The following is a 26727-nucleotide window of genomic DNA, read 5'->3' as shown; positions in this document are numbered from 1 at the left end:
GGGCCTTGGGCCGGTGCCGTAGCTCACTAGGCTAATCCTCCGCCTGCAGCGCCAGCACCCTGGGTTCTAGTCCCGGTTGCTCCTCTTCCAGTCCAGCTCTCTGCTGTGGCCCAGGAAGGCAGTGGAGGATGGCCCAGGTCCTTGGGCCCTGCACCCGCATGGGAGACCAGGAGGAAGCACCTGGCTCCTGGCTTCGGATCAGCGCAGCACAACGGCTGTAGCGGCCATTTGGGGGGTGAACCAATGGAAGAAGATCTTTCTCTCTGTTTCTCACTGTCTAACTCTGCCTGTCAAAATTAAAAACAAAACAAAAGAAAACAAAAAAACTTGGGCCTTTTTGCTAACCTCCTAAGTGAGAAAGAAAAGATGTCTTGGTGTAGTTCCTTTCGTTCATTTTTTTGTTTTGTTTTGTTTTGTTTTTCCCCAGAAACCTCTTCTATAAGGTATACAAACTTCATGCATTTCATAAATAAAACTTTAGAAATATAGTGATTCTTGCCACCTTTCCCACCCTCCCCAGCTACATTCCCACCTTTCCTCCTCTTCCCTCTCCTAGTCTCATTCTTTCTTATGACTAAAATCTATTTTCAATTAACTTTTTACGCAGAAGATTAACACTATACTAAGTAAAGGGTTCAGCAAATAGTATGAAAAAAAAACTTTCCCTCAACAATTTTTTTATTTCTGTTTTGATTTCCTCCATGATCCACTATTCATTTAGTAGCATGTTGTTCACTCTCCATGTGTTTGCATATGTTCTAGATATTCTTGAGCTGTTGATTTTTAGCTTCATTCCTTTGTGGTCAGAGATGATGCAAGGTATGATTGTGTTTGTTTTGGATTTGCTGAGCCTTGCTTTATGGCCTAGCCCGTGGTCTATCCTAGAGAAAGTTCCATGCACTAATGGGAAGAATATATATTCTGCAACTGTAGGATGAAAAGTTCTCTAGATATCCATTAGGTCCATTTGGTCTATAGTGTCGATTAACTCTGTTTCCTTACTGATTTTCTGTCTGATAGATATTGAAGTCTCCCACTATTATTATATTGATGTCTATGTCTCCCTTTAGGTCCATTAATATTTCTTTTAAATAGCCAGGTGCCCTGCAATTAGGTGCATACACATTTATTATAGTCACATCTTCCCATTGAATTGTTCGCTTAATCATCACGCAGTGCCCTTCTTTGTCTCTTTCAACAGTTTTTGTGTTAAAGTCTCTTTCGTCTGATACCAAAATGGCTCCACCAGCTTTTTTTTTGGTTTCTGTCAGCGTGGAATATCTTTGTCCATCCTTTGACTTTAAGTATGTATGTATCTTTGTTGGTGAGAAGTGTTTCTTTTAGGCAGCAATTAATTTTTTTCCCCACTCGGCTATTCTGTATCTTTCAACTGGAAAGTTGAGCCATTTGCATTCAGAGTGATTATTGATAAGTAACAACTTGGTCCTATAATTTTTCCATAAATGTTCCTATTGTTTACTGTGGATTTCCTTTATCCTTTTACTGGGAGATTTTCTGCCTTCACCTTCTTTCATAGTGATGACCATATTTCTGTGTGTAATACATCCTTCAGCATCTTTTGTGAGGCTTGATGAGTGGTGACAAATTCTTTCAATTTCTTTTGTTATGGAAGGTCTTTACTTCACCTTCATGAACAAATGAGAGCTTTGCAGGGCACACTATTCTGGGCTGACAGTTTTTTTCTCTTAAGACTTGGAATATATCTCGCCATTCCCTCCTAGCCCGTAGGGGTTCTGATAAGTAGTCAGCTGTGAGTCTAATTGGAATCCTCTGAAATTAATCAGGTGTTTCTCAGCATTTCTTTGTTTTACTGTGTAGAGTTTGATTACAATGTGTCATGTTGAGGATCTTTTCTGATCATGTCTGCTAGGAGTTCTGTGTGCTTCCTGTATTTGGATGTCCCTTTTTTTCCCCCAAATTAGGAAAGTTTTCTGTAATTATTTCACTAAAAAGGCCTTCTAATCCATTTTCTCTTTCCATGCTTCCAGGCACTTCTAAGACCCTTATGTTGGTTGGTTTGATAATAGCCCATAGATCTCTAACACTATTTTTTAGTTCTCTAATTTCTCCCCCCCCCCCCTTTTTTTTTGGTCTAATGTAAAATTTCCAGAAATTTGTCTTCTAACTTGGATGTTTTTTCTTCTTCCTCACCGATTCTGTTGTCCAGACTTTCCACCACATTTTTTTATTTGTTCTATTGAATTCTTCATTTCCATTTTGATTTCTCTTTAAAATCTCAGTTTCATGAGAAAGATTCTTTCATGTCATGTACACATTTCTTTAGTACTTGGATTTGCTTCTGATTACTTCTAAGAAATCCTATCATCAAGTTTTTTTGTTTTTTTTTTTTTTAATTCTGTTACTGGCATTTCTTCAGTCTCTGCATTTTCACATTCTAGTATTGAAGTGTTGTGTTCTTTTGGGAGCATCAAACTCTCTTCCTTATTCATGTTTCTTGAATTGCTTCGTTTATTTTTAGGCGTTTGTGGAGATGCTTGTTGGTTTTTTTTTTCCCTGTGGTGGCTTTTATCTTTGGAGTATAAAAAGGGGAGCCCTTGCCTTTTCAGTGAATACTTTGAGGCATGTGCTGGGTGTGTCTAGGGAGCTCTGCTCAGTGCTCCAGGGTGACAGGAGTGTTCAAGGTCACTCCCAAATTGGGTGTGATAATTCCTTTTTCTTTATTTTGTCAGAGTGGAGGTTTGTTCAGATCTGTCTCGGTTGTCTGCAACTCACTTCTTTAGCTAGCCCCAGTGGGTACAATATCTGTTCACACTGCCACAAGAACCACACAAAGGATCTGTGCAGTCCTCAGTGTGAGCACAGATCCTGCAGCAGTGACCCTCACCAGGGAATCAGGGAGCCCGGAGCATGTGGAGCTGCCCACTGTGACTGCCCAAAGTCCCAGCCACACCCTGCGCCCTCCCACAAATCCACAGTGTTTTCACAGTCCTGGCACAAAAGCTTCCCACAGTCACAAGCACCCAGCCCCCTGTTAGTTCTCCCAGCCAGACTTGGGCATCTCCTCTCTGCTGGTTGCCGAGCACATGGACAGCTGACACAGCTGTTAACACATGTCTAAAATGACGTCCACCCTCTCTGAGCTAGTTTCGGGATGCCAGTGCTGGGTGGCCAGGAAAAGGGAAACATGTCTTCCTTTTTCTCTCTAGGTTGGCAGATAGACTGTCCGCCAGACTCTGACCAGGCTCTTTTTGCAGCTTTATCAGCACTGGCTTGGGCTGCTGCAGCCAGGTCTCACCTCACTCTCCAAAGCTCATGCTGAGGCTCTCGGCTGCTGGGGCCCTGAGTTGCACACATCCACACCTTCCACATAGATCCACAGCGTCCCTCTGATTTGCGTGGGGTTTCCTCTGCTGTTTTATCTCTAACTCTTCCCTGAGATCAAGTGCTGTCTATTTTTTTTTTTTTTTAAAGATCTTCCCCTAGACTAGAGTAGTAAGCTCCCTCCCTATGCCTCCACCTTGGTGCCTCTCCGGCAGTTTCCATTTATTAGCTCCCTATTATAAGGGAGATTGAGCATCACAGTTGTAAGTGAAGTTGAACTATTTGTTTTTACTTTTCTGTAAACTGTTAATATCCTCAGCCACTTTTTCCGAGGGTTGTTGGTGCTTTTCTAATGAAGAGAGATCCCTTGTCGGCAAGATGGGTTGCACATCTCGTCCCTGGTTGGCAATTTGCCTTTTAACCACATTTGTGGAGCTGCTTTTTAAAGACTTATCATGGAATTTATCTATAGTTTGCTATTTCTCATCTAGATTGGTAGTTCCTGTTATTCTCTCCATCATTTTGCTAAGTACATTTATGGTTTCGAATTGTCATTGTATATAACATCTTCAATCAGATGGAATGTAACCTGGGGGATAGTGTGATATCCGAATCAACATTGTATCCCAGGTGGTCCCAAGTATTTGAAAAGTACTGCAGTCTGGGGCTGCTTAGCGAGGAGTTAGCTTATGGCTTACTAGAGCCTTAGAGTATCACTCTTCTAGCAGAATACATTCGATCTGTATGTTAATGGAACAAGTAGCTGGCAAAGGCTTTTATGACACCATTTTGGATTATAAATACTGAGTAATAGGAGCAGTGAATACAATGTGAATTTCATTTCCTAGCTCTTCCCCAAGACAAGCCAGACCAGCACGTCCCATTAGTGCTCCCAAGTCAGCAGGGGTTGAGTCAGTGCCATAAAACAATCGCAAATGAATTGGAGTGTCCCTCAAGCACAGTGTCCCTCAGCCACAGACACGCAGAACTTCAGGCTGGTGTCCCAGGGGTGAGAGAAGTGCCTCAAAGCCCACAACCTTTTAATCCAATGCCTCGAGCCTTGGGAGGTCCTCTCGGAGCCCCTTTCTTGGAGGCAGCTGTGTTGTAACAGTTGCTATGTTCAGGTCTCTTGAACTTGGCAATCATGAAGTGACCTCTGAACTCTGACTTCTGTTAAAGAACTTGAGTCATCACTAGGTATCTGTAAGGATGTCTCCACAGATGGAACGTTGAGAGAGATGGAATATTGTCTTGAAGCAGCTTTTGTGTTTATCTTTTGTTCATTTTCTCCCACCTTCCAGAAGACGTTAATTGCATGCAATTTGAATCACTGAGTATAATTCTCACTGTGGGAGTTAGATTGTTTTGTTTTGTTTTGTTTTAGTATCAAGAGTAGAGTGGGGCATCTCATCACCATGTGAAATCCACAAGCTTTTGCTACGTTTTTTCCTCATTAAAGTTGTGTGCATCCTCTATCTCTCCTTGTTTCCTTGTCCTTTTTCCCCTTAGGAGCCCTTGCTTATCCAGGGTCTAACAGCTGTATACCCCAGGATTTCTGACAGCCCTGATGTGGCAATGGCTTGCAGTGATCGCCCACTGCCCACTCATCTCTGTCAGCTGTCATTTCTCCACTTAGGCTTAGAAAATACGCCCAGCAGAAGTGTATTTCAGTTTCTGATTTTTTTTCTTGCTAAATATTTCTTCCTGAAAAGACACCGTAGGTGTAAGCTGAGCTTTGCAAACTGAATCATTTCACATGCAGTAAAAGAAACTTAACATCAAGTGAGTTGTTGTGTATGAAAGCTCTCAACTTAGAAACTTGGTTTGGGCTCCTTTCCAGGTGGAACCCCAGAGTTATTTCAGAGACTCTTTGAGGAAAAGCCTCACAACGCCCACAGCCTTTTCCTCTCATTGCTATGTTTGTCACTTTCCTTTCTGGAAAGATTTTGCCCTAATAAATCAGTCCATGTCTTTTTAACACAGCTTTCAGTCATCTTCCTGGAAGACATGCAAACATTCTCAACTTCCTATTTATAAGTAGCTCTTACTCATCCAGGGTTTACTACACAGATCCAATTACAAAAGTAAATATTAATATGATTTCTGTTCTCAACAGCATGAGAATAAATGGGATTATTAGCTGGCATGCTCCTGTAAATTTAAATGAGGGCAGTCTATAAATCAGTTAAGATTGCTTAATTAATATGCAGTAGCAGCTCAGCCAACTGCCCCCTCTAGTCTGCAATTAGAATTTTGAGCCGCACACTGCTAACAAACTCCTTCTCAGCCTGATGTGATTAGGGAACCACTGAGCTTAATTTGAAGACAGTGACTTGGTTCCTAATCCTTAGATATCAACATTCAGTTACTCTGTTCATTCTGGGTTTTCATGTGAGTCTGGGAAGAGTGTTGTGATTCTCCTAGCTGCGTATGTACCAGCAGTCTGAGTGTTGTGGAAGGCACTGCTGTGCGGTCAGCCAGGGACCATGGATGAGAATAATGTGGCGTCCCGAGCTTGTCAAGAGAGATGCACTTGTTAACCCAGATGTCCATAGGCCTGGGAAAGCCCCTCTCCTGAAGCAGGCTCGGATGCCTGCCTTTGGAGGGGACATCCTGATGGATAGCAGTAATGCATGGAATTCCAGACATTGCAGTGTTGAGTGTGGACTGAAGAGCGGCTGTTTGCTTCTGGAAAGTACTGGCTACGTGAACTGTTCTGGAGATAGAAAACCATTGACCCATACCAGATGTTATCTGAATAACTACTTGGAAAAACAGGAGGAGGGAGAGGTAGGCCTTTTCTGAAATTTAGCTATTCTGGGTGTTCTGTCTTAAGAATGTGTCAGATTCCTGGAAGGGAACGGTGGAATCCGAAGTCGAGAGATGTTCTGTTTATCTTGGTAGTTGGCTACAGTTTGTTAGAATAGTAGGCCTCTATAAGTTGAGTATGTATTAATCCTTCTAAAGCACTATCAGGGCAGCTAGGTTAGGGCATGTGTGTGTGCACAGATGCACACATGCACCATTAGTCAAGAGAGCTGATTAGCCTCACTGGAATCTGTCACGGGCAAGGGCGGCCTTTGTGTTTGGGCTGGGAGCCTGGGGACTTGAAATTGACAGCTAATACTGGTCGATGTGCAGTGCAGGCTGACGCAATGTATTCCACACATGTGTTCTGCTTCCTAGAGAGCAGAAGCTTTGATTTTTGAAAAGGGCTTTGTCTTCACAGTCAACCCCTTACTTCAAAGAATAGAAAGTTATCTTTTAAAAAATCTCAAGCCAAGAGCAGACTTTGATGAGCATAAGCTTCATTGTGTCCAGTGGGCTTTTTCAGGAGCCAGACTCGGGCATCCATGCTCACTCTTATCATGAGGTCTTAGGCACCACACAGATCTGGACCACACTCATGGGCTTGAGGCCGAGGAGCTGCCGGAAGTCACACAGATTTGACCAGCTGCTGGAACCATAAGCATACATGACCCTCTTGACTTGCAGTCAAGCCTTTCTTAGAAATCTTTGTAGAACGCTTGAGCCTGTGTTGGTTTTCAAAAAAGAGGTGAAAGAATGAAGGGTGGCATCGGAAGCCTGTGTGTAGATAGGCAGAGATCTAGTGTCTGTGACTGAGCACCACAGTCTTTTGGACGGCAGTTGGGGGCTGTGTGGTATGAAAAATGCACGTCTTTAATGAACAGGAGCCTGAGCTGGGTGGCAAGACGTTTAGGCTGTGAGAAATGAGAGCGTTTAGGGACCAATAGATTGACATCTCCTGTTTCGTTTCCATTCTGCCTCATATACCCATCGAGTTTGAACTCCAGAAATGACAGACAGAACTGGGCTGTCTGCTTGATCCCATCTGGTAGTTTCTTGATAAGGTTGAGTTTTAGAAAACCATTGAACACCATGATGTTCAAACTGGTTCAAGTGGGAGAACCCTTAGAATTCAGCATGTCAGAAAACCGACTTGAGATGGAAGTATTGAAACTTCCTTTCCTGCTTAGGTAATAAAGTGAATTTTGCTACAAATAGAGCAGCCCAAAAGATGATTTAAAAGGTGAAGTTAGGAGGAAAAACTGGGGTTTGAGACATCTAAATTAGCTTCTGTAGTTTGAAAGAAGACTTTTGCTTCGACGCAGGTAGTTAGACAGTTTTGCTGCAACTTCAGAGAATGCCATAGTGTTTCTGAGAACTGAAGTTCTAACAAATGGAGCAGAAAACCTTCATATTCTCAATCAGGTCTGTGCAAGACAGTTTGGCTTCCTGTATTTGAGATGATGGTGTTAATAGTGCCTAATTCATAATGACTGTTTCTTATCCTATATGGGATCTTATAAGTCCTAATGTTACTTTTATGGGCACCTTTACAATACCTACCATTTAAGATGGTTTTATTTGTTGATGTATTTATTTATTTTTAGTTGTCCGTGTACCACAGCGGTTCTTAACCAGAGACAGTGCACGCACACAGCGGCTGTGCTCCAGAGCTGCTCAGCCAGAATCCCCAGGGTGCACGGCTCAGGCATAGTGGATATTGTATAAAGCTCCCTAAACCAGAGAGACAGGCGCTGCTGGTTAACAGCCATCAGTTGACTGAGAATTTAAGAGGCAGAGTTTTTGGGACTTTTCAAAACTATGGTAGTGCCTGAATTGGTAAGCTCCAGCGTGTCAGAAACATACATGCTGCAAAGGGCAGCAGGGAGTAAGTAATTGAGGTAATGAGGAGGCCAGGAAGGGTCAAGGAGAACGGTGTTAGCTGCCCTCAGTTCCCAAAGGCCCCTCCTGGGGTAGCAGGAAGTGAGAGGAAGAGGAAGAAATTGAAATGTAAGGTGGGGTCTGAGGGCGTATGATTTGGAGTTCAACTTGTAAATATGTTTTTGTTACTCCATATGCTTCATCTTTTTGCCTTTTCGTAGCACTTGCATAAGCAAAGGTTGATGGTGAAGAAATTATGATTTTAGACAATAGCTAATAGTTCATGACCCTGGAAATCTGTTTCATTCAAAGAGGGACTTTTGGGGTAGGTTAGTTAAAAGAGAACTGGACCTGGGTAGAAAAATGGAAGTCCCCCGCTCAGTGACACATGTGGGCAGTCACAGATGTTTCATCTCCATTCCCCTGAGTTCGAAATTAGAGAAATGACACCTCTTTGAACATTTCACAGTTGGGAAGTTGAAAGGCATTAAAACTTGTGTTTTCTTCTTCTTCAAAAATCCCTGCCTTTGCTTTTTCTTTTCTTTTTTTTTTATTCTCAGACACTGCTCAAGGTCAAAAACCGCTTTTCTTGAGACATCTCAGAAATGAGCCAGCTGCAATACACTGTCACATGACAGCCAGACACTTTCCTGAGGTCTTAAACTCCTAACTTGAGCAGGGATCATCTCAAAGTTAAAGGTAGTGAAGTTGTCAGCAACCTAGTGCCTTCCTCAGTCCCTGGCCCACAGCAGGACCCCAAGAAATAGTAAAGGAATAAGTTAAATGATAAACCCGCAATGTAGTACTGCATGAATAGAAGAGGAAGCAAGTGTTAGTAATGAGGATGTAGAACTGTATTTGGTATCGAGGAGAAATGTGCATGATATGAGCTCATGTTAATTGTTTAAAGATGTATTTATTATTATTATTTTTTTTTTGAAAGGCAGCACATCAAGGAGAGAGAGACGGATTGGGAGACTGATGTCTTCAGTCCACTGGATCACTCTCCAAATGGCTGCAACAGCCAGGGCTGGGATGGGCTGAAGCCAGCACCAGGAGCTTGATCCTGGTCTCCCACATGAGTGGCAGGGTCCCAAGTACTTGAGCCATCTTCTGCTGCCTTCCCAGGCACATTAGCAGGAAGCTGGATTGAAAGCGGAGCCATTGGGACTCCATGCTGGCATCAAAAGGAGTGGTTTAACCTGCTGTACCACAATGCCAGCCCGTCATTACATTTTTAAAAATAATACAGAAGAAAATGCTCTATCTGTATTTCAGTGGCATGCAACAGCAGCCCCTGCTTGATGGCTTCCTCCATTCTTGCCACTGAATAATCCATTCACCGCAGAGCAGTCCAACTCAGGTTTGTAAAATAGACCGGACTGTGCCGCTCCACAGATGAAAGCCCTCCACTGATTTCCCGTGCTTGTAGGCACCAAGGGCGATTCTCTGTGGCCTGCTGGGTCTTGGACATTCTGGCTCTTGCCCACCTCTCTGATCTGACCTTCTGCAACCTTTCCCTGTTCTGGCCCATGGCGTCATTTCCATTCCCTTGCCCGGCCATGCTGATTGTGCTCTCGAGCTCTGTAACTCTGTTTGATCTGCTTAGAATGATCTGCCCCTAGAGCTTCGCAGAGCTGGACCTCCTTAATCAACTCTCAGATCAGATGCCACTGCCGCAGTCCCTTCCTCCACCCCTCGTCACTTACGGCATCCTTCTTTTCTGTTGTCTTCGTAGTTCCTGGCTTTTTGTCACTGTTGGTGTACGTGTGTGTTGTTGATTTTCCCCAAGAAAACAAATACCACGAGGGCAGGGGCCTTGTCTGTCATGTTTATTCTTCTGCTGTTAGCCCTTCAGTGCGGATGATCAAGAATTAGTCAATTAAAAAATGAGGAAAAGAATGGAAGGGCATATCCCAAGTTATTAGTGATGATCGCCAGAAGGTTTGGGGTGATTTTAATTGAATTTTGTTTCTGTTCATTTGTGTTTCCTGATTTTTCTGCAGTGATCGTCTGTTACTTATGTCATGCTTTATACTATAAATCCACTTCAAGCTTAAGGATGTAGCTTTAGGGCTTGTAGCTGGTTGCCCAGAGGGTGTTGAAGCCACTGACATCTGTTTTGTGGGGGGAGACCCCACCCCTCCAGCCAAGGGTCAGCACTCGGTTGCCCATTGGCATCTTGGGGAAGCGAGCGACTGCCAGGCAGCAAGGCGCAGATGTGTGGAGCTTCGTCCCCAGGTTTCCGAGCCTCAGCCCCAGATACATGCTCTTCCCTGGCAGTCACAGAGTGATTTTGCTCTGGGGAAAACCCATCCTAAACAGCAGCACCTGGTGCACCAGCGTGCGATGCGCTTCAATACACACTGCTTTTTCCAGAGAGAATGCAGAGCCCTGGGCTCCCAACATAAGTGAGCAACTGGCTGAGCTGTGTCAGTCATCTTCTAGGGAAGAAAAAAGCCACACGGTAGTACTTCCTTTCCAGGTCACTTGACTGTCACAGTCATGTGACCACTAATGATTCTGTTTACAAATAGTTTTACGTTCAATCAACAAGGACGGCGGACTTCCTTTTGATTGTTTTCTCCATTTGTTAAAGGCCGACCTTGTGGCTCATGCGCCCCTCACTTCAGTGAGGGAGAGCGCTGCTTGGGTCTGAATGATGGTCCCTGACTCCATGAAAGCAGGTTACCCTTAGCTGTGATGCTGGATGGCTGTGGTTCTAGCTCGTTTGTGAAGTCTATAATCCATGTTATAATGCTAACATTGCGTTCTGGAAATCTGTGCATATGGGTGACATGGAAGAGAGGGAGGAAAGAGTCTAGGAGTAGACAAGTTGGTCGCTCATTCAGAATCAGAGCTATTATCTCCAACATCAAAATCATGATTTTTGCCCATGGATTTTAACACTTTTACATTCATTAGATTGTAATATTTTGGTGCATTTCATATCCATGTAACTTAAGTCTGACCAACTGATATGCTTTCCATTTAGGGAAAGGCAGTGATAAAAATATAAGTTTATGTAACAACTATGCAACTCCTAGAAAACAATCATTTTTCTCAGTGCTGTGCAAGAATAATTCTGTGAGACGTGTGCCACCAGTTTGAGCAGTTTCTGTTCAGAATCCCCTCTGGTCTGAAGTCATAATCCAGTTTATTCTAGAGCAGTGCCCAAATGTACGATTGGTTAGTGCCACTTTCCATCTGCAAATAGGTACTGCCTAAAGAAAACTGCTTCCCACGATGCCGGGGCAGCACTTTGCATGGCCTGCGGGTGTAACAGCCCCATATAAAGCTGAGAAGGAAAGGGCTCTTCTTGGACTCCAAGTTCTCTTCCCTCCCACAGAAATCTCTGGCTTGTAGAATTGGTTGATTTTTTTTTTTTTTCTAGCTGCTTAACTCTGCTCCGAGGCTTTGTAGAAACATGACATACCCAACAAAATCATGCCAGCGTGCTGTTGATGAGCTGAGCAAAGGCAGTTCTGAACACAGGTTCGCTTACGCCGAGAGTCGGAATCTGGCTCCCAGCGAAAAAGCAGAGCTGTGGTGTGTGCAAGTGTTGCCTGGTGGGAGACACCAAAGGAGTGGGACGGGTCCCAGGGCCACGGAGCACCAGAAGGGTGCCGCCTGCTCGGCTGAAAGACGCAGCAGTAGGGCCAGCCATTGTACAGCCCCTCCGCCAGATGAACAGGGACCCTTCTCTGGTCACAATAGCCATTCACGCTGAGCAGCCTCATTAAATATTCAGCCTGTGCTTCCGGCAGCTCATTAGGGCCCCAATGAACAGTGACGTGGAGGCTGGAAAGCCGAGGGCCGGCCAGCATCAGCGGGCAGAGGCTGAGTGAGCTGCTGATGGCTTTTCTGTTCACTGCCTGTCCTATGATGACCAGTGTGTGCTCCCTGCTTTGCCTCAAGTCCAGGTAAAAACAAAAGGAAAAAGAAAACAGAAAAAAGCAAGCAGATGTCATAGGAGGGCGTCAGGTGCTTGCCTGGGATGTGGTTGGCAAGGGCCTCGGACTTTGAGTGTTTGCCCCCTTGTCAGCCCTCTGACCCCTTTACAGAGCTGTCTGAGGCTTGGGGGCCCTTTGCTAAGCGCAGACAATGTGGTGCTGTTGTGTACTTGGGTTGCGGGATGACTGCATTGGGGAGGGTTCGAGATGTGGTTCTGAACTTAGTGCTGGGCGGTGAGAAGAGCAACGTATCCCCCCGTAAAATACCAAAGTTAGAAATACTGTGGGGGAAATCCTAGCGGTTTGTGGAGCAGGTTCGCTGTGTGCCCAAGTGTTCACCTATCTGAGCAGTTCAACAGTAAGCCTTTCGCTGTGCACTTCCCAGGTTGGATGTGGTTAGAAGAAAACACGGGTACGCAGCTACTTTGGGTTCCTCCAGTTAGGCTGAACGTTGTCCTGACCCCCTGTTACTTTTTTGTGAGTTTGCCTTCAGTGCTGTGTGATGTTTAAAGCTGGGGAAAAAAATCTATGAAAGAAGAATTGAAAAATGAGGAACTCAGACAAGTGTACTTCTCGGGTCTCTCTGCTGACATGGTTTTCTCTTGTCTACGCAGAAAATGTTTCCAGACTGCTCATTTCTATGTGGAAGATAGCAACTCGCCTCGGGTGGTCCCCAATGAGAGTATTCCTATCATTCCCATTCCAGGTAAGTCACACACTGCGCTTCCTTCCCGCGGGCTGGTTGTTTGCTCTTTTGTTCTCAGTTCAGTGTGAGAGCCACGACAAAATATTGTTGCAGCCTTTTAGAGCCTGCCCATTCTAAAAGACCACTCACTAAGGGTAACGTGGGAAAATCTTGCTCCTTCAATATCTTCAAGGTAGTAAAATGCTCTTTAAGAGGGATAACCATGAGCCAAACTAGGATACATGTGCATCTAGGGGAGGGAGGTAGCAGTAGAAAGGAAGAACACACAAACACATTATGTATCATCTACCTGGATTAAATTTCACTCGGATTGGCAATTGGTTCTTAAGTTTTTAAATCCCAGTTTGTGATAATTTTTTTAAAGGAGAGTTTTCTCCTCTGAGGTGGCTCACTGAAACTATCCTAATGTGGGAAGTTTTGGTTCATGGGGACTGTATGTGGAAGCCTAGAGACACATTACTGGTCTGGTGTGTGTTATTCATCCTTTGGGGAGAAGGCAGAACTGCAGGTTAATGTTACAGGTTGAGAATGGAGGAATAAACTGTAGTGAATTCCAGCAAACGACATACTCATTGAGAAGTTAAGTAGTGGGTGACTTGTAACAGGACGGAGCATCTGAAGATCTCGCCCACCAGTTTTATCTGGCATTTCTTTCCTTTCGATAGATAGGAACTTTCTGAAACCTCTGGGTTTTAGTCTGTGCTTCTTAATGTACATCTTCACATACCTTACACTTCTGCCTCCCTAACATTATTATTTTTATAAACACGCGCGCTCCTTGTAGCCCTGTATTACAGTGCCCCCCCCATATCCATCGCTCCCCCATCCCGCTGACCTGCATCATTCTCTAGAGCACTTTTTACCAACTCATACACGATACATTTTGCTTGTTGGTGTGCTGTCTCTCCCTTGCTAAAATGAGAGCTTTGTAAGGGCGGTGCCTATATCCTCAGCGCTAGAAAAGACCTGCCATAGGAGGTACTTGTTCACTAATTGCTGAATCAGTGAATGGAGTAAATGAGTGTTAGCAAGACATCCTTAGAAGTTCCTACAGGGCTGTAGCTGGGAAGCTCAGAGGAGCAGTCATTGTCTTGGTACCAGGAAGGATGCTTCTGTTGTTAGCTGATTGTCACTAGGTGTGGTTATGGATGGGGCCTTATCTGTCCCTTTTCATGTTTACTGATATTAAGTCATTAGATATTGCTGAGTTTTTCCAGTGTCCTACTATGCATTCTGCTCAGCTTCTCTTGTTAAACCTTGTCACATAGAAACAAGGAGGCCAACAGGAAAGTCTGTGCTTAAGTTCCTCTTGGATCATTTTGTGGCTGCTGAAATGACTCCCACAGAGATGTTACCTTAGCCTTTGATCTTTGGTCGCAGAAAGTGCACTCTGGCCCCGAGAGGACAAACAGCATACAGGCATGAGCAGTCTGTATCCACACAGGCTAAGTAGTGCTATTGCATCTCCTGGATTTGTGCCGTGTTCACTTTCCTCTCACATCTCCTAGAATATGTGTTGCCTCCTGCAGAACTGCTGGAGGCCACTCTCTCCTCTGACCTGATTACTCTGACAAGCTCCTCGTTGGGTGGCAGTGCAACTGAAATCCACTTTTAAGCAGTTAAATGATGGGATAGGCACACTTCTTGTGCCTTTTTCAAATTTTTATTTTCTTTGATCACTGGATTAAGGATCAGAAATGAGGGTTCTCACAGGATGCCTGCTGTCCTTGCCACTTGAGACAGCAGTCAAGGTCACATGAGATGCTTTGTGTCAGAGCCCTTTGGAATCCATAAATCAGGGTAGAAGTGTAAGTTGTTGAAAACTTCTTCCAAGTCATGGTATTGTTAATCTCAGTAGTCATGGAGAGAGAGCATTTTCATGCATCTTAGGTCAAAATTGTCCCTAACACAGAACTACAACCCCCGGCTGGGACCCACCCTGCACCACCCTTTGTGTGACTTGAGAACTCTGAGGTCACTAGAACTCTCTGAAAATGCCATCCATTGTGCCTGCTTTGCCGCATCTTTGAGTAGGTGTCCAAGAATTGCTTTTGAATGTTCTCTATTTTATGGGCATCAAGTGAAAGACTCAGAATGCAAAGACAATTTTTAAACGTGTGTCTCCCCCCTCCCTTTGAAATGTGGGTCTCTCTTGATTCATACTCACTGGGATTGTAAGTGTATAGAGGAAACATTTCTTCAGCAAAGTCCATGGTTTTCATTTTTGCCTCATTGGCTGCAGGAGGTGCACTCTTGTTGGGTTGCAGTGTGTTTGGAAAAATGAATTACTCTAGATTTAGTAAGGCAGTTTGCTGTTACAGGGCTTATCTAGTGAAACCATGTTGAGGCTAACCTTGCTTTTTCCTTAGGTTTTCATACATACCATAGTCCTGCTAGGAGCACACATAGGAAAATGAACTTACTTCACTCTGCTCTAGGAAACAGTCACCCTCGATGGCTTTTCTTTAAAGCCTTTCAGCTTGATCACAGTTTCTTATTAAATGAAATCTTAGAGACCTTTTTAACAGTTAAAGTTGTCAAGTATTTTCCTTTATGAAGCACTTTTGACATTGCATTATTCTGTTTGTTCTTACAGTTTCTTGTTGCAGCAGTGCAACCGTGTCTTACATGATAAAATGCAATATGAGGAACATAATTTTTAATAAATCAAGTTTGTTATCTGATAGAGTTAAATGAACTCTATTAAAGCTTTCACTACAACTTTCCTTTAAAGGAGACCCCCATAGGATTATTGTAAATCATTTACCTCCAGATTTATCTAATTGTTCTTAGTCCTAAATAAAGTAAGAGATTTATAGAGTTCCTACAGGGTACTTACTTAGCCCATTCAGTCTCAATTATATTTTAATCCTTGCTCAAATCCTAATAACAGCAGTACTGGGCCCCAGATTTATGAACTGACTATAAATCACTTAAGCTTTTCATTTTCAGCAATTGGGGTTTATTATTTTATTATTATTATTTTGGAAAAGGTATTTCCAGGAGCCGGTGCTTAGCCTAGTGCTTAAAACACTTGCATTCCACATCATTGCCTGAGTTGAGTTCCTGACTCCAGCTCCCGATGATCTCTTCCCACTAATGTAAACCCTGGGAGGCAATGGCTGCGGCTCGCATTCCTGCCGCCCGCATGGAAGACAGGATTGCATTCATTCCCAGTTTCTGGCTCTAGCCCTGGCTTGGCTGTGATAGGCATTTGGGAAGTGAGTCACCAGATGAGAGCACACTTTCTCTTTGTTTCTCTCTCTCTCTCTCTGCCTTCAAATAAGTTAAAAAAATGTTTTAATATATTTCTGGAAAGCTTCTAGGAAAGTGAACCACTGTATGTGTTGAAAATGTGTGCAAAGAGTGAGATTAAAATTTTTTGTAAGATTTATTTTATATATTTGAAAGACAGAGTTACAGACAGAGGTAAAAACAGAGAGAGAGAGAGGTCTTCCATCTGCTGGTTCACTCCCCGGATAGCCGCAATAGCCGGAGATGCACCAATCTGGAGCCAGGAGCCAGGAGCTTCTTCTGGGTCTTGCACGTGGGTGCAGGGGCCCAAGGACTTGGGCCATCTTCTTCTGCCTTCCCAGGCCATAGCAGAGAGCTGGATGGGAAGAGGAGCAGCCGGAACTAAAACTGACACCCATATGGGATACCGGCGCTTCAGGTCAGGGTTTTAACCTGCTGCGCCAGAGCACCAGCCCCAAGATTAAAAATTAAGGTGCCAAACTGTTGAAAAAATAGAGCCCCAGGGTCATCATTATAGAATACCCAATATACTCTGTTCATAGACGTTAGTTTACAGTTAATCTTTTATATATATATATATATACACATATATATATATATATATAAAATCTAGTATTGAGCATTTACCAACTTCTCTGTTTATTTTTACTACCATCTTTTAGAAAAAGATGCAGTTGAGGCCGGTGCCACGGCTCACTAGGCTAATCCTCCGCCTTGCGATGGCGGCACACCGGGTTCTAGTCCCAGTCGGGGCGCCAGATTCTGTCCTGGTTGCCCCTCTTCCAGGCCAGCTCTCTGCTGTGGCCAGGGAGTGCAGTGGAGGATGGCCCAAGTGCTTGGGCCCTGTACCCCATGGGAGACCAGGAGAAGTACCTGGCTCCTGCCTTCGGATCAGTGCGGTGCGCCGGCCACAGCACGCCAGCCGCGGCAGCCATTGGAGGGTGAACCAACGGCAAAGGAAGACCTTTCTCTCTGTCTCTCTCTCTCTCATTGTCCACTCTGCCTGTCAAAAAAAAGAAAAAAAAAAAGATGCAGTTGATATGCCCATTGTACAGATGAAGAAATTGAGGTGCAGACATTATCTAATTTGCCCAAGGCTACATAGCTGCATGGTGCAAACACTGGAATTCTCTGTATGACTGGAAAGCACAGATATGTTGAAATGGCTCTGTCACCTCTTGGCATGCTGCTGTGACTGCTTTGATATCCAAAGACTTCAGCTTCCTCAATTGGATATTATTTCATTAAATCAGGGTATTTTCATGTGTATGTACCATTGGCTTTAGGATTTTGTTATGTTTTCTGAGTTCTTGATCATTATCTTCCTTTCACCAGCACTGACTATTTGCTTCTGCATTTAACATCTTGTTCTTGCTAGTTATTTTGTTTTCTTCCTTCCTGAGAAACAAACTTACTACTCAGCAATACTAGAATCCTTTTGCAAAAACAGGTCTGTGTGAATTGAATGACTTAGCCATTTACAGACAGGTTGAATAGGGCACAGAGAAGAATACAAAAATCACCTTTCAGATGATTCATGTGTAGTTAAAATTCATAAACAACTCTGGTCTTTAAGTCTCAGAGCATACATGGGATCAGTTGGCTCACAAGAAGGATTATAGAAAAGGCAAAAGAGTAAGGAAAGCTTTGTCGACATTTTGATATCCATTCCTTGGAGAGCAGTTTCTAGGGCTAGTTGAAGGATTTCAAGTTAGTATGTTTACTAATCCTAATGGAAATTTGGGAATTTCGACTCTTGAACGTGTGTCCTTTGGTTTAACAAAGCATAGGCAGTCTTAAGAATGGACACACTTGGGGGCCGGCGCTGTGGTGAAGCATGTAAAGTCACTGCCTACAGTGCCAGCATGCCATATGGGTGCCAGTTCGAGTCCCAGCAGTTCCACTTCCGATCCAGCTCTGTTATGGCCTGGAAAGCAGAAGAAGATGGCCCAAGTCCTTGAGCCCCTGCACCTGCAGCCATGTGGGAGACCCCGAAGAAGCTCCTGGTTCCTGACTACGGATTTATGGAGCTCTGGCCATAGGGGTCATCTAGGGAATGAACCAGCAGATGGAAGATCTCTCTCTCTCTCTCTCTCTCTCTCTCTGCCTCTGCCTCTGCCTCTCTGTAACTCTGCCTTTCAAATAAAATAAATGAAAAAGAAAGTGGAGCTGGGACTTGAACTGGAAACCATATGGGATGCCTATGCTGCCGGCCCCGAGTTTAAAAAAAAAAAAAATGGACAGTCTCCCCTCACTGCTGCCTCCCCCCACCCACCCACACAGATACATGAAGTGTAGAAATTTGGGAGACTGAAAACAGTGGATAGGGACCCTTAGCCCCATGTGAAAGGAACTCAAAATGCAAGAGTATGTATCTAGCATGAAGGTTGTAAATTGCAGTGCTGGTTCCCTATCTGATAAATTGGAAAGGTGAGGACGTCCTGGCCGGGCGTAAGTGAAACTGTGACCCTGGCAGGAAAATGAAAGGGGCTTTGATTCTTACTGTTTTTCACTAATGGTTTTTCAAAAATCATACGTTCTATGATTACTGGTTTCCCATTGTTAGGGAATGGATGTGTGAGGAGGAAGCATAATGGGACAATATAGTGATAATAATAATAGTAACAATATAGTGACTTCTGGATATTTTTCTTCAAGTGGTAAATAAGGTAGCAAGGTTTAATAGAATATGTCATCTATCAGGACAAAGAGGCACCTCTGCAGACAGATCAGAGAGAGAGAGAAAGAGTGGCCGGTCATTCAGACTCAAATAAAGCATGGTTACAGGGCACCTGCCAGGCCAGGCAAGCATCTCAGCAGATACCTGAAAGCTCAGAGTGCAGTCTGCAGGCAGAAGTCAGACCTGCATTCTACCCCGGTGAGATTATGGGTGATGTCTCTTGAGGGGGGAACATTAGCTAGGAAGATAGAAATTAGCCTGTGTGTATGGAAGGGGCCTAAAAACAAAATCCCTGTGGAAAGGAATGTAGCAGCCTCAGAAGTAGGCCTTGGGTTTCCTTCTGAAATAACAAACTTGACTTAGAGTTTCAAAATAAATCTTTAAAAAATATATAACTTGAATATTTTCATTACAATTTCAAATGAACCATTACCTGCATAGTCCATCTATAAAGTAAATCCACTGCATTATAGTACTTAATCTTGCAGACGTTCATTATAGAGCAACTTTTAAAAGTCAGAGCTTAGCTCATGAAATCATCCTGTTGATAGAACACACAGCAAGGAGTTCCCACAATATGAAAATATCCTTACAAATGCTTTTCCTCTGGAAACTGGGAAATCTAACGTTCTAATAAGAGCATTATAAAGCAAAATGTTGCTGCTAACCAGTAGCTTAGAAATCAAGAAATGATTCCTTCCTTTAGAGCAGTTAAAATACATCTTAATAATTTGAAGGTCACTGGCTTCAGCAGGGTGCCAGCACATAAAGAGATTTTAAACATGCAGCTTAAACCCCTTGGGATTAAACCAACCTTGATGGCATATTTTATTTATACAGAGATTATCTCCAAAGGAGATTCATTGGCCTTTTGACTATTAGGAAGCCTTTTCTTTGTTGACTTCACTTTGTCACAAATGAAAAGAGATTCCTTCTTATGTTAGGAAATAAGATGTTCGGATCTCCACACCTCTCCGTTTATGCTAAGAGTCTGACTTGGGCCAAAGTCTATTTGCTGAGTCCCAACTCGGGAACTGCAGTCTCTATAATGTTCTTCTATTTGCTGTTTGCTTTACTTTTCTAAGTTGACAGAGACGTCACCAGGCACAGAATGAAGTCTGCAGATGGCTCGTGGGGGCCTGAGAGGACAGACATGAGGGAGGATGAGGTCTGCTCACTAGAGGTTAACAGTACCAGGTAACAGCCCAGTTGTGAGGACTGGGGTTGGGGATAGAAGGAAGGTGGCTGAGTAAGGACAGAATAGCACTGATTTGAGTCAGAGACTATGTTAGGCCTTGACATGTTCTCTCTGCCCTCCATTAGTCGGTTGGAATTTGAGCTAAGGTTTCGAAATCAGCTAAGAGCTACGTGAACTTCATGGCGATGGCTTGCAGAGTGGATAACTTAACTGGAGAAGAAAAAAAAATATATATATATATATATACACACACACACACATATATATACACAATCATATATATATATATATGAAACTTTCAGATTAAGCAAGAAGGAATCTTACCTTAAACAGAGCTTAAGCCAGTCAACCCCAGCACCTAAGCTTCTTGGCAGGAAGGTAGTTACTATATTGTTTGTTGGCATCTTCAAAGTGACCATTCTACTATTAGGAGTTTTCTAGGCAACTGAAGTTTAAGCTTGAAGACAAAGCACAGCATTTCTCCCAAAAAAAAACCTTAAAGTGTTGCAGCCATTCAGGAAGTGGTCTCTCTGAAAAAATTTGAAAAACTAAAATCTTGTAACTAAGCATAAATAATCGTATTTAGTAGTAATTATCCCATTTTTATGTACTGGTTATCAAATACATTAAATGCTTTTTAATAGAGTGATTTAGGGATAACAGTAGTGATCTAATTTATGTGTAATGTAAACCTTCAGTATGACACAAAAGTAGAACGTGTACATCATCAAATTAACCAGGATAGGTGCTCAGATGAACTCCTTGTCTTCATCAAAACTGTGATGCTTTGGGAATGAAGACAAACAGTATAGCATAGAGCATAATGGCATAGGCTTTGGGTTCAGCAAAGCTGAGTTCAGATCTCCTCACTGCCATTAAATTAACTATGTGACTTTGCAGAAGTTGCCTCGGTTTCCTTATAGGTATTATAAAGACAATTACGTTCGTTTCACTGGGTTTGTGTAAAGATAATGTATGATAAACATCTAGCATAGTCCCTTGGCAATCTGTAAGGACTTAGTAAATGGAGACTTTCTTCTTACTGCATCACATCTTTTTTTTTTTTTTTTTTTTTTTCAAAGATTGATTTGTTTACTTGAAAGAGTTACACAGAGTGGGAAGGAGAGGCAGAGAAAGAGAGGTCTATCATCTGCTGGTTTACTCCCCAATTGGCCGCAGTGGCTGGAGCTGCGCCGATGCCAATCCGGAGCCAGGAGCTTCCTCTGGGTCTCCCACATGGATGCAGGGGCCCAAGGACTTGGGCCATCTTCTTCTGCTTTCCCAGGTCATAACAGAGAGCTGGATCGGACGTTGAGCAGCCGATATGGGATACCGGCACTGCAGGCGGCAGCTTTACCTGCTACGCTGCAGCGCCAGCCCCTGCGTTACATCCTAACAGTCTGCCATCAGACCTGCAGTTGGTGAAGACACCTTACTTTGATGTTGGCCCACAAGTCTGTTCTGCATACTTCTCCCATCAGCACCACCACACCAGTGACATTTATTCTCACTGAAGTCATCAAATCCATCTAGCATTTTTAGTCTTTTTAAAAAAAAATTTATTTATTTGCAAGGCAGAGTGATGGGGTATTGGGCCAGGAGGGAGAGATCTTCTATCTGCTGGTTCATTCCCCTAATGTACAAAAGCCGGGGCTTCTTGCAGCTCAATTCACAGTAGCTAAGATAGGGAATCAACCAAGATGTCCATCTATTGATGAATAAGTATAAGAATAAAATGGACGTTTTGTGATCTGATTATTGTTTTTAGCCCTTGTCTGTTCTCCTGTGGAATGGTTATCTTTCTACTTTCTATTTGTTGACTCTCTTGGTTAGTGGTGCATTAAGCCTGATCTTAATTAGTCTTTTATTAATATTTACATTAATAAAAAACTAAAAAAAGAAAAACAAGCCTGAGCTGGGTCAAGCCAGAGTCATGAGCCGTGACCTTAATCTGGGCCTCCTTCCCACAAGGGTGGCAGGGACAGAAGTACTTGAGCTGTCATCCACTGCCTTCCTAGGCACAGTAGCAGAAGGCTAGATCAGAAGCAGAGTAGCCGAGGCTTGAACGGACACTGATACGAGATGCAGGCATCCTGAGCGGCAGCTTAACTCACTGCAGCATTGCACCTGCCCCAAGAGTTGGTACTCTGCACCATGCAGTCACATACCGTTCGCGACCTCACTTTGTCACGTTCATGTCTTGCGCAGTTCAAATGTCCTGCAGCAGAGACCCTCTCCCTAACACCTGCCTGAGTCCCAGGTGCTCACTCACTGCTTCATCTAGTAGGTTCCCATTCTCTGAGTCAGAGCTCCCGTGGGTCTGAAGCCAGCTTTCTCTGATGAATAGCAGCCGTGGGTTAACCTAGGAAAACTTGCTTGCTCGATGGTCAGAGGAGTATGAAAATAGTAGCTATCCCTTTGAGTGCACGTTAATCAATGTGATGTGCATGGAAAATACACATTCCTTCTTAGTCTGCTCACCTCCTCCGCGATCTTTAATGAGATTCCTGTGTTCAGATGGAAATTTATGCATGTATGTCTTTTTCCAACATGTAGGATTTTTTAGATACAAACTGAGCAGGTCATGTCTAGGATACTTGTCTCACTGCCTGGCCTTCTGCTAGTTGCATTATTTTTCTAATCATCTTGTTCATGTTTAGAGAATTGATGGGCAAACAGGACAGTTAAGACTTGCAGTTAGTCACTCTTGGCTTTAAATCCATCTTACTGTAGCGGAGAAAAGAGGGATGACCTCTCGGCTATCCATCTTCATTGAAAGAGAAAGAACGTGTAACCTGGGTGGCTGGCATTGGTCAGTGCAGCATGCATGTGGCCATTTTTTGATGCTATCAGTGGTGCCCAGAAACCCAGAGGGTATGCTTAGACTTCCTGGGGTAAAGATGCAAATTGGAGAGACTAGTGAGTCATATTTCCATGAGTATCGTGCTGAGATCTGTGAGGTTTCTGCATCATCCAGCCATGCGGGTAGCAGGCGGTCTGCGTGCTGAGCCTGTGTGATGTGAGCTTGGGTGTTTCAGTTGAGTACTTTGCAGGAAAAAAATATAATAAGTTGTTAACCTTGAAAGCATTTATTTTAATGATTTGAGGTGGACTGTGGCCTTTAAAGTGCCATGATTTTCACCTTGGAATCATGAGAACTTGAACATCTTTAATTCACAGAGTAGAGCAGCGCTAGGGCTGATACGTTTTCTGATTTTGAACTATAGCCCCCGTTCTTCATAGTGACACCCTAAGTTTAAGGGGAAGTGAAAATTCTAAGCTGTCGTTGTGGAGGGAATTTTGTGCTCACCCCATTCTACTATTAACGATATCACGCTGCCTTTGAAAACAGTTTTATATCTCTTATTTGTACACAACTAGGAAAGAATTGCTGCTTTCTATATGCTAAGCTGTTGTTGGGGTTACGTCTCATGTCATTCTTTGTGCCTCCTCTTCAAAGATGAGTTTATGTGAGCTCATTTTTTTTTTTTAATTTTATTTATTTATTTATTTATTTATTTATTTTTTGACAGGCAGAGTGGACAGTGAGAGAGAGAGACAGAGAGAAAGGTCTTCCTTTGCCGTTGGTTCACCCTCCAATGGCCGCCGCGGCCGGCGCGCTGCGGCCGGCGCACCGCACTGATCCGATGGCAGGAGCCAGGAGCCAGGTGCTTTTCCTGGTCTCCCATGGGGTGCAGGGCCCAAGCACCTGGGCCATCCTCCACTGCACTCCCTGGCCACAGCAGAGGGCTGGCCTGGAAGAGGGGCAACCGGGACAGAATCCGGCGCCCCGACCGGGACTAGAACCGGTGTGCCGGCGCCGCTAGGCGGAGGATTAGCCTAGTGAGCCGCGGCGCCGGCCCCATTATGTGAGCTCATCTTAAACAGACTCAACTTTGTGTGTGTGTGTGTGTGTGTGTATATATATATATATATATATAATGTCTTTGTTCAACATACCCCGAGATCATTTCACTGCCACTTGAGCATTATTTTAGGATTTGCTTACTTCTGAAAATTTTAAGTGAATCTATAGAAAATTTTGGAAAAATTTATCTTGAATCGTGCATTCTGCTAAATATTCTGGGGAAGCATTTTGGCTCTGCTTACTTTGTTAATGCTAGTTACATCATGGGAGCTATAGATTTCTTGGGCATACAACATGATTGCATATTCATGAACATCTTCAATCCTGAAATATTTGTAAATAACTTGGCAATTTTTTTCTTAAGGTTGCCTATTAAAATGATTAGAACCTGAATTGTTCACACAGAAAAGAACCGGTGCTCACAGAGCACTACCTATTTGATAAGTAACATTTCTATGCTAAGCAGTTTGGATTAGGAACATATAAATCACCTTCCTTAAGTATAAGAGATGCTATTTTCCGCTTAAGAATGATTCAAGTTTGAAAATGTCAATAGATGCAAAAAGCCACCCTAGAGCTTTGCTCTCTCGAGAGAAAGTAGAGAAGGAATGACATAGTCAATGTTAACTGTCACCAGATGAAGAGAAATCAGATTGTCAGGCCTGGATCTATAAAATTCTTGCCAAAGTAGGACCTCATTTACACATACAGATCTTCATACCCTTTGCTAAGAAAAGCATCTGTGGCAGTTTAGATGTTTGTGCGTTTGCCAAAGATCTTTCACTCTGAATAAAGTAAATGTCATGTCTGTTGTTTATCTCAAATTCAGCAGAGTATTTTTAAGAGGAAATATTTGCGGGGGAGGGTCGAGGGAGGAAGGAGGAAGGAGGTTGGGGAGCTCCAGTTAGTTGGATGTAGCTGTTGTACAGCAGGACTCAGGTATCAGACTGTACCTGCGCAAATACACTTAGAGCACCCTTCCAGGCTCTTGAACTGGAAATGCCCTTTTGAAGTGACAACACGATGAGAAGGTGGAATGTAGAGTCTTCCTGAATGTATACATAGTCTGTCAACACCAAAAAAAAAAAAAAAATCCACTAATTCAGTCTAATAGATTATTGGGCATCATGACCACACAGCTTTCTTGAACCAAAATTTTGAACACTTAGAGATAGTTGGTCTTGGACCCAGGACTAAGTGGTACAGTAGTATCTATGTGTAATTGTGTAAATGATTTCTTAGAAGAAGAGTGGAGGTGGAATTTACTTGTTGCAAGTCTAAGCTGGATCCCTTGAAAACAGCAATTAAAAACAAAAACAGAAACCCAGATTGTGATAAAATTTCTTAGCAAATAGATATCCTTGGTTAATTTACTCTTCTGGGAAAGAGTATGGTGTGCTAGTTTAATTGTGTAAGTGGGCTTCAGCATAAAAAATGAATTGTCTACCTTTTGGTACAAATGAATTATTTTACTTAGTTGAAAGGCAGAGTGACACAGAGAGGGAAGAGAGAGACAGAGAGTTACATGCTTTTCTACTGGTTCACTCCCCCGAATGACTGCAACAGCCCGGTCTGTGCCAGGCCAACGCCAGGAGCCTGGAACTCTATCTGGATCTCTCACGTGGGCAGCAACAGTTCAAGTACTTGGGGCATCATCCACTGCTTTTCCAGGTGCCGTAGTGGAGAACTGCACCGGTGTTGTGATGAGGGATGCCGGCGTCACGTGGTGCGGCGTCATCTGTGCCAGGACACCAGCCCCTCCCTCCGTGAGCCTTCTTTGAAAACCATTCAGCTGGCATGTAGGCCTCTGAAGAGCTCATCACACCCTGCTGCGAAGTAAATCCTCATTGTGATCTTTAGGACATCCATTTCAGATAGCCCAGATCTATCACTTCTTGCACAAAAGCACACATTTGTCTTAAAGAAGGGTGATTGGCTTTGTCAGCGTCATTTGTTGTGTGGAAGCCTTCCTTGTGACTTGCGATATCATTGCATTCCCCCAGATGACATGGAAGCCATTCCCGTCAAGCAGTTTGTGAAACACATTGGTGAGCTCTACTCTAACAACCAGCATGGATTCTCCGAGGATTTTGAGGTATGTTTCAAACCTGGAAATTGATTTCCAGACACCTAACTCGTACCTTCCAGAGATTTGTATAAAACTGAATCTCTTCTACGCCTAACAAAAAGTACATCTGAAAAGTGGAGATTTTTGTTCTTTTCACTTAAAATTTTTCCAGGCGTTCTTTCTCAGTTTCAGTTGGGTGGCGGGCAGTTGGATCCCCTTGTTCTGAGTGGGCACTCAGAGGCAAACTGGTGGGGACTGGTTTTCAGGTTCTGTCTTCCTCTTAATTCTGTCCGGGAACAGCATTCACAACGCAAAGATCCCTGATTTTCGCGTAATTTCTGTGACACACATGGTGTCCTGGAAGCAGCGGGTTTGGCATCCACGGATGCTGGCTGCAGTTGAGAGCTTTGGAATCCGTGGGCCAACCACCTCATCTCTGATCCCTGGCCTCCCTGCTTTTGCAAAAGGGTGCTGCTGTCACCCGCACCCTAACGTTGCTGGGAAAGAAATGATCAACATGTATGCAAGTGCCGAGGTAACGATTAGAAATGGTGCGACTGTGGATCGTCGCCGTTGCCATGATTATTAATCCCTCGGAGGGAAGACGTGGGGGAAGCCAGCCTCCGGATTGTCGGAAACAAGGTGCAGAGCGGCATGCACCACCCTGCCAGCTCCGGGTTCCGTGCCAGTTCAGCAGTGACAGGGTGTCAATGAGGAGCTATTAAACAGACTGCCCTTTTCTTCACTGAGGCGCGTCACGGAGGCACATCTCTGGCAACAAGAGCGGTGCCGACGAGGCCAAGTTTGCATGGCAGCTCAGCTGTCTTCTAGCTTTGTGGCTAAGTCGACTCCTTTCTCTGCCTCGTTGCGGCTTCAAAATGGAAAGGACGACAATGATGGTGGTGGTGATGCTAATCGACCCCACCAGCTTTCCGCAGCCGGGGTTATGGGGCTCACGCGAGTGCATGGACGGTGAGTTTATCGGGATCACCTAGGAGCCCTGCAGC

At 43.8% G+C, this 26727-nt stretch overlaps 1 protein-coding gene across 4 annotated transcripts in view; it reads left to right on the top strand.

Annotated features, from left to right (window-relative positions):
• Positions 1 to 26727, top strand: part of PTPRG (protein tyrosine phosphatase receptor type G) — a 774814-nt gene that overhangs the window by 710359 nt on the left and 37728 nt on the right. For all 4 annotated transcript variants that reach the window (XM_051852247.2, XM_008260863.4, XM_008260864.4 and 1 more), the window contains 2 exons: positions 12560 to 12651; positions 25656 to 25747. In XM_051852247.2, coding sequence (XP_051708207.1) covers positions 12560 to 12651; positions 25656 to 25747 — 184 coding nt within the window. The remainder of the gene's footprint in view (positions 1 to 12559; positions 12652 to 25655; positions 25748 to 26727) is intronic.

Source organism: Oryctolagus cuniculus, chromosome 10 (assembly GCF_964237555.1).
Source record: "Oryctolagus cuniculus chromosome 10, mOryCun1.1, whole genome shotgun sequence".
In the NCBI taxonomy this organism is placed as follows: domain Eukaryota; kingdom Metazoa; phylum Chordata; class Mammalia; order Lagomorpha; family Leporidae; genus Oryctolagus; species Oryctolagus cuniculus.
The sequence above is the reverse complement of the archived record's forward strand: the minus strand, read 5'-3'. Positions and strand labels throughout refer to the sequence as shown.